This window comes from Puntigrus tetrazona, chromosome 24, assembly GCF_018831695.1.
Source record: "Puntigrus tetrazona isolate hp1 chromosome 24, ASM1883169v1, whole genome shotgun sequence".
NCBI lineage: Eukaryota > Metazoa > Chordata > Actinopteri > Cypriniformes > Cyprinidae > Puntigrus > Puntigrus tetrazona.
In genome coordinates, this window is record NC_056722.1 from 13,650,243 (window position 1) to 13,658,927 (window position 8,685).

At 37.0% G+C, this 8,685-nt stretch overlaps 1 protein-coding gene across 6 annotated transcripts in view; it reads right to left on the reverse strand.

The window, feature by feature from the left end:
* ncoa2 (nuclear receptor coactivator 2) overlaps nt 1-8,685 on the reverse strand; it is an 82,433-nt gene continuing 73,748 nt past the window's right edge. For 5 of the 6 annotated variants that reach the window (XM_043225653.1, XM_043225651.1, XM_043225652.1 and 2 more), the window contains exons 20-22: nt 7,681-7,858; nt 6,096-6,288; nt 1-3,438 (exon numbers count right to left, since the gene is read on the reverse strand). In XM_043225653.1, the coding sequence (XP_043081588.1) occupies nt 3,424-3,438; nt 6,096-6,288; nt 7,681-7,858 (386 nt within the window). In that variant the 3' untranslated portion in view covers nt 1-3,423. The remainder of the gene's footprint in view (nt 3,439-6,095; nt 6,289-7,680; nt 7,859-8,685) is intronic. The other variant, XM_043225654.1, reaches the window with a different exon arrangement.

The following is an 8,685-nucleotide window of genomic DNA, read 5'->3' on the forward strand; positions in this document are numbered from 1 at the left end:
TAAATGTTGCAATAACAGAATTCTTTATTTACAATTCAATTTGATTCAACATCAAATAGCATCAGCAAAGCCATATTAGTCGACAACTTGCATAACTGTATTTAAATTTCTCTCGGTATATCTAACTTTGCATAAAAGGCTCACACTAAGATTACACACATCGATGCGGATGAACAGAGATGTTTATGTGACCACAACTGGGCGGGGGTGGGGAGAAAATAAAATAAAAATACATCTCAGGAGCGCAACACTGTAAGCTTTCTCCAAAAAGTCCTTATAAATTACATATTGCTTCGATTTCCCATTGCATCGTCTTCATTCTCACACATAACTCAGAGGGTAAAATCAAGACTGTACAAATAATAAAACCCACAACTGATCACAAACAAAACATGGAAAATGAGCAATATCGAGACCGAGGAGAGAGAGAGAGAGAGAGAGAGAGTGCAGGTGTGTGAGGGAATAGAGAGAGAAAGAGACAGGTAAGGTATCCAGCAATAGATGAGCAGTAATGAACTGGGTCGATCCTGTCATCACTATACAAATATAATACAGACAACTTTTTGTAATATACAAGACAGTAAAACAGATCTAAGGCAATATGCTAAGTTTTAGCATTTCAAGGTTGTTGCATTTAGCTCTAAGAAATTGGCAGACTATACAAAAAGACATTTAAAGTCTCAGAAAAAAACCCAAAAGGTAAGGTAAAGACAATTTTTAGGAAATTCAATAGCCGTTACAATTCCATTGATTTATTTCTTTATTTTTTATTTTTTTTTTATTAGGACAAATGGCTCCTTTTGCACTAGCGCTGATAAAAAGACTAGAAAACTCTGCACCACCTTCACATCATGGCTTATATTTGTTTCAAAATCTCGACAATCTTTGGGCTTCGCAGAGGGTGTAAGCGGCGCGTGCGCGCGACCTCAGAACTGGCTATTCTCCAACGTGATACGGATGCGTCCGGATGTCAGCCCCTCGCTCCAAGGCGTCCGACATTCGTCAAAAAAAAAAATTGTGATCGGGAAAAAAAAAAAAAGCTCGGAGTAAACGAGTGCTCGGTTTGGTCGACAAACGCCAGCGCTGAAAATCGATTATTAAATCAGTTTTTATTTTTATTTTTATTAAAACCCCGCGCGAGAACGCGGGCTGGGATGCGGAAAGTTTTGAGTGGTGGGCAGAGAGAGGTTTCACCCGAACAATGTGAATTCGTATTTACAGTGTCCGAAAGGAAAAGCTAAAAGCTATACCGAAAACACCAGGTATATTCGTACACAACCACGACACCTTCGGCGCATAATGACAGAGCTGGTCGTCGCAAACCTCAGTTGCTGCTGGTACATACAGTATATACTCAATAAAAACATGTAGAAGCTTACTTTTTTTTTTTTCGTTTTTTTAACACACCGGCTTAAACACGGATGACATGGCGGTATTTTCAGCGAAAGCTAAAGGCCGACGATCTAACCCCGATACAGACTGTGCGCAGACGTGAGACGAAAACAAAACGAAAGTGGTATGTGTAAGTCTGTCGATCAATTCAAAGGCAAGGAAATTTGGCTTCGTCCTCGAATAGGCTAAAAAAAAACACGAACCGTATCGCGTACATTACAGCGTTAAGAGTTCACGCGCCCTGTAGCGATCCGAATCCGACTCCGACTCGTCGATCCGGATCTTCGAGACGGCGAACATTAAGTGTGAATGTACGAATAGCCACGCGCAAAACATAAATGCTGCTTTTTTCCCCCATTTCTTCATTTATTGGCTACACCAGAACTTAAACCTGCTTTTCACTGAGGAACAAGTAGTTTTGGACATCTCGTTGTCATAGAAACCACAATAAAAAAAATCTGTCTTTAATACTGAGTTTGAACCGGGGAAGCGAACGCGTCTCCTGAAAAGTCCTGTACAAAATTACAAAACGAAAAGAAAAGAAAATCTCAAGTAATATTTATTGCTTGTTGTCTTTTCTTACACACACCGGATTCTGCTTGTACCTATAGCATCTGGCATGAAGCACGTCACTCCACACAACAAAGAAAGCGCGCTTCAGTGTTGAGTTTATGGCTGTGTTGGGTTCCTCCGGTGGGGCTCCCGGCTAAAGGCTTAGAAGCAAGCGAGTATCTGTACACTGTACACACAGCACCCTCCCAGACCCCCACCCAGGAAAGAAGGACCACCTCGCCCCCAGCTCCCCTTCCTTAGTACCATAGGAATCGGCGCGTCCTCGTCTTCCCGCCAAACGAGCACGCGCTCGTCGTGAGAAAATCAGTTCCAGAAACAGTTAAGACCGGACTTTGAGGGGAGGAAGGGCGAATACATCGAAAAACAAAATCAAAAAATAAATATAATACGAAACAGATTCCCCCCTCCCCGTTATTGGTATTTACAATCTACCAGCATTTCATTTTACTAACCACAAAAATCACGTTCTCTGTGAAACTACTGGACCAAGAAAAACAAAATCCATAGGTATGCTGAACGTTTTTCTTATTCTGAGGCAATTCGTATGCACTCCCAGTGATTTTTCTCTTTCTAACCGATGCTTTGTAAAGAAATCTACAATGTTATTTAAAAAAAAGAAACTATACATTAGAATAAAACTTAATTTAATACACAATAAACCTCTTGACTAAATTAAGTCTAGTTTTACAAACCATCATCTGAATTCTCATAATCTATATGTAGATGCCGTTTCAACATCATTCTATCTTTATTTGCACTCTGAAACAAAACAAAACAAACAAAAAAAAAAAAAAAAAAAAAAAAAAAAAAAAAAAGGCAAAATGGCTGAATTTTGAGCGTGGGTTTCAAATGCAGTCTTCTTGCCTGTTTTGGAACATCAGATCGGAAAGGAGTCAGAAAGAAAGATGGCTGGGCAAAAAGAACGTCTTCTCGAGAAGAGCCTGAAGTCCAGAGGAAGAAAGACGGGGTGAAAAGAGAGGGAGGAATACATTCATGGGAGACAAGGATTCCGATGCCACTGTCATGGAGTCTTTTCAGGGGAGACCTAAGTCACACTACGGTGAATGCAACGGAGCAGACTGACGGAAAGGGCTTGCAGTGTAAGTACGAGACAGAAGGCCGTGCTCGACTGAAGGAGGGGGGGGGTTTCTAGGTCCAGAAGATCAAAGTGTCAGTGTGTGTGTGAGAGAGAGAGAGAGAGAGAAAGAGAAGGAGAGAGAGAGAGAGTGAGGGAGAGTGTCCATCCCCTCTGAGCTCCAGTACCCCTGATGCATCCTCTAGAGATGTCCAGTAGGGGGCAGTAGACAGGCTCTCTAAAGACCCGTACAGCCCCGATAGCAGCTTAAATAGCACAGCATCACTCCAAACTCTCCGTGATCACGCTGCGGCTGAAAATCACTCATGAAACATCTTCATTAAACTCGCTTTACTGCATTGGGATGTCGTCTGCCCCCCGGGTCAACAATACTTCTGCTGTGGGAGAGAGAAAAAGAAATCAGGCCTTTGGCTCGAAACCATACCATCAGTTCAAAGCCATAAACGCATATTTTTCACAGAATTGATTCATGAGGCAGTACATTACTTAAAAATAATTAAGTTATAGTTCACCCCCAAAAATAACGTGTATGTGTTCATTATTATAAACATGTAACTACATTTTAAATAACTAAACTTATATAAATCAAGTTCATATAAAGTGATGACACAGATTAGATTTATAATGACTTTATATGTTTTTTGGATCTTCTAACCTGAAGCTTTAATGAAACTTTCAGGTTTTATTAAAATATCTTTATTTGTGTTTTAAAAAAAAGGACATTTTTAGGCAAACTATCCCTTTAAGTTGTATAGGTGATAGTGATACTTGCCCTGATAGCGGTAGACTACAATGCCCAGCATGCATCATGTCATGAATATACTACTGTTGTAATGTTTTCTGGACTATTTAGTGGTATTTTTGGGTTTGCTTTGTAAACTATCTGTTTTTCTAAATATGTCTTTGTTGCCACTGTCAAAGAGGTTCGTCTGTATTACATATTTTACGCATTCATTTCTTTTTTTATAAAAAAACATTTTAAAAAACATACACACAAACAACAAAATATGTATGGAATATAAGTTATTTTCTACGAAGCTGGTAGTATTTTTTTATTTTACATTATTTGTCTATTCTGTGGACCATGAGCAAAAGAAATAACTTCCTAAATCACGACAGGTGAAGTACTTTTTAAAAGCTCGTGAAACCCCGTCTTCATGTACCCCTCACTGAAACGTGTCGTAATGCCAAACTTTGTGTTATCATGAAGAGATAATTACAGCTAAGAAACAGAGAGTAATAATTCATTAAACCTCCACTAATGGCAAAAACGCTAAATTATTAAAAGAGCAGTGACTACACACACACCTTGGGAATAAATCAGCAGACTGAGATTTCGACGGCTTGTGGACTTATAAAAACACGAAGTGCTCATGATCAAACTGATGCAGGTTGGTTAAATATTCATACTATTTAATGAAGCTTAAAAGCTGCAGCGGACTGTGTAAAGCATACAAATCTTTACTGTGTGACTGGAGAGAGTGTATCACTTAAGAACTAGTTTTAAAGAAAAAAAGATCAAGTCTAAGAAGCCTGTGTTTATTTGTTCGAAAATATAGTAAAAAGGTAATATTTTGAAACACTATTACAATTTAAAATAACTGTTGTCTATTTCAATATATATATATATATTAAATATTGTTTGTTAAATTATTGTTAAAATGTTGTTAAATATCTGTATCAAGATTATTATTATTACTCCATTCTTCAGCGTCACGTGATTCTTTAGAAATCATTTAGAAAACTTAAAAGGATAGCATTTATTGAAATATTTTGGAATTTAAATAAAATCAAAAATGTAATAAAAATCTAAATGGAAAATTTGACCCGAACCTCTGAATGATAAACATACTCATAATATACAAATGTATTTACATTAGTTCTGTCAAACGATTAATGGCGATGAATCGCATCCAAAAATACGTTTTTGTTTTATATATACACACACACACACATATACATATACATATATATATATATATATATATATATATATATATATATATATATATATATATATATATATATATATATATATATATATATATATATATATATATATATATATATATATATACACACACATATATATACATATATACACATATATACACACATACATACACACACATATGCATATATATGTGTATGTATTGTGTATATTTATTATGGATATATACAGCATTTATTTTGGAAATATTACTTTACATATATAAATATAAATACTACATGCATATACATTTATATTATACTTATATTTTATATGAAATCTAAAAATATTTCATGTACATTTTTCCTTAAATACATACATGCGTTATACACACACACATATTACGTAAACAAAAACTTTTATTTATTGATTAACCATTTGAAAAAAAAAATGCACTTGGCATTATTTATATGATGAAACCACAATATAGAATATGGATATATTAATTTAAGATGAAGTTCAGGGAGTTCAGGAATGTGCGTGCGGGTATGTTTGGTCAAACCCTAAGCTGACTTATAGACGTCATGTCTGATATTTAGCACTCAAACTCTCATGTCTGCATACATGATCTCTTTATCCACCTCAAACGGGCACTAATTGCCAGCAACTAATCACATCACTCTCCTATTATGCCTAGTTCTGCATCATCCCTCTCATCTGCAAAATTACCCAGGATAATTAAAGTAAATTATTAACGAGCTTGACTGCGCTATTTGGTGACCTCAGACACTTAAAGTCTGACCATTAGACATTCTGCATCTAATGGTTTGAGTAAATAAATGCATCCAATAAATCTACGGGGCATCGCTTTTTACTAAACTCCTGGGTGGAACATTGAGGAGTTTAAAAGAGCTTCATTAGCAATCAAAAGTTTGAGAGTCTGTCAAACGCTGTGAAGCAGTTTCAAAGTAGCTCGAGCTTTTAAACCATCTGGCGGCGCTAGAACGGCTTCCCAAAAGGCAATAAACATTCACACTTTTCATAGACAAAGGTGTCACGTGACTCAGAAGCTGACATGTGTGTGTGTGTGTGTGTGTGTCTAACCTGTTCGGGGCCCATGTTGGCCATGCCACCCCCAGGTCCAGAGTTCATTGAGCTCATGCTCATCTGGTTGCCCATTTGGCCCATGTTGCTTGAGTTTGTGGCCATGGACACGTTGAGGTTCATGCCGTTACCATTGTACATGTTGTTATTGGCCTGCTGGCTGAACTGAGGTGGCGACTGCTGAGTGAACATACTGGGGAGGAAAGCAGATAAACGTATAAGCCCGTTTTTTAGTTTAGCTTCCTGAAATGTGCCTGAAGCAGACACGATTACGACGATATTTTCTGTGTTTTATTCAACCCATTATATTTTTATAACAATAAAGGATGTTTATGACAAATGAGAAGCATTCATAGAGTGCATTTCTGCCTTTTATATAAACAAAAATCCACTTTAGATCTCAATCGGGAGTTTATAGAAGAACATAATGAAGGATTAAAGTGGCTTTTCAGTAAAAATATAAACATTTTAACACATAAACATTTTTTTTTTTTTTTTTTTTTTTTTTTTTTTTTAAATGTAGCTTGATGCTAATTGTACCTCTCTTTATATTTTATGATGTAAGCATTAGAGATAGTTTGCGTTTCAGGTTTAGAATCAAGTTTTTAATTTATCTTGATTGAATGCTTTATATTGAGCAGCGGACCTTAACATGAGGTGCCACCTAGTTTGCAGAAGGCGATCAATCACTTTGTGCTCGGTGTGAAATCACCACTCATCAGCCACTCACCCCGCTCAGCGTGAAACAACCTTTTTTCTTTTTTTTTTTTGGCATTTGGGCTTTCACAACGACGCTTGCTGTGAGAAATGCTGCAGCGGAGTGATGCAAACGCTGAATTGATTGGAGTGAACTGTCGTGTGTTTATACACGGTGGTGGGCAAAATGACTAAACCAAAAATTATGTTCATTTTTTATTGTGTTTGCTGTTTTTTTTAGTTATTTTGTAAGCAAGTCAAAATAACCCAACTGCCATTTGATTTCTGAGAATTGTTAAAAACTGCGTTATCTGGGTTTGAAAATAAACTTTTCAAATATCTATATCTATCCACACGCACATATATACTTAGAGCTGTCAAACTATTAAATCAACCCATCCAAAATACAAGTTTTTGTTTACATAATATTTGTGCACTGTTTATTTTGTATATATACACATACACACACATACAGTATATATTTTGAAAATATTCACATGTATATACATTTCTATATTTTATATTCTTACACGAAATATACTTAACAACATATGTTTCTCAAATATATGCATGCGTGTGTGCATTTCTATATACGTAAATACAAATGATATACATCTATGCAAACAAAAACATTTATTTTGGATGCAATTAATTCAGCACTATATATATAAAAATCTGGTTTGAAAAAAGAATAAGACATGTTGGTTTTAGGTTTTAGGACAACTTTGATAAAAGGTTTTAATCCACTTCAAATGCTGACAACTGTATACATTTCTCCATACAGGAGAAATATGTATTCAGACAACTACAATGTTGTCAACACTACCAATCAGAAAGTTTAAACCAAAACCTGGTGTTATTGTGTGTGACGTGAGAAGTGAAACTGCACCTGTTGGCATTCATGTTGCCCTGTGTCCAGCCATTCATGTCAGGGGAGGACTGGAAAGAGGTGTTGCCCTGCGCCTGTTGCATCATGGGACTCTGGGCGTGGCCCATCCTTGGAGACATGAGGGGGCTCTGAGGGGTGGCGGCACCACCGAACCCGCCGTCCGACTGCTGACTCATACCTAACACACGTAACACACACACACACACGCACATGCAGACATCAGGAGACAAATTCTGCTTCCAAATATGCATACAAAGAAATACTTAATACTAACTGAAGAAATCATTATTTCACATCATATTCACTCTCACGCTGTCAGACAACATCCACATTTAGCACCTACAAATGAATTATAATTGAAACTATGACGGTGATTAAAAATGACAAAATCAAAGACTAAACACATTTGTCGTTTAAATTAGCTGATCATCATTTTTAGAAATGTCAAAGCAGAAATCGTATCGAGAATACTTCAGCCCATCTCCATGATCAAAAGAGAGGAATCAAGAGTATACTAGAGGGGTTTAGAGGTGTTATAAGCAGGCAGTAAGGCAGAGTTACACATGCAGGTTAGTGTTAGTGGCTGAGACAGCCAGAGAAAAGAGGGGTCGGTGGGTAATGGGCGGGGTTGGGGGTGGGGTCTGGGTCACCGCATAATTGGTTTAAAAATCAACTGCTCCGCCTCCACTGATCACCATCAGCCAATTAGTCTAGGCAGGACAGACACTGACACACATGACACAGCACAGGCATAGACACAGGCACAATTATCAACAGTTTAACACGACGTAAGCTTGGCTTAAACGATACTGGCTCCGACTGCTCAGTAGCTCATGTGTTACAAATAATCCAAACAGTAGATCTATATCAATCATGACTATGAAAATTCAATCTGAAGGTTTCTGATCTGTTGAATTTGTCCGTTTACCACAGAATAATTTAAACTCGCACTTCAGTTTGTGAAAAAGAAGGCAAAATGCAATTAGTATGTAATTTAAACGGAAA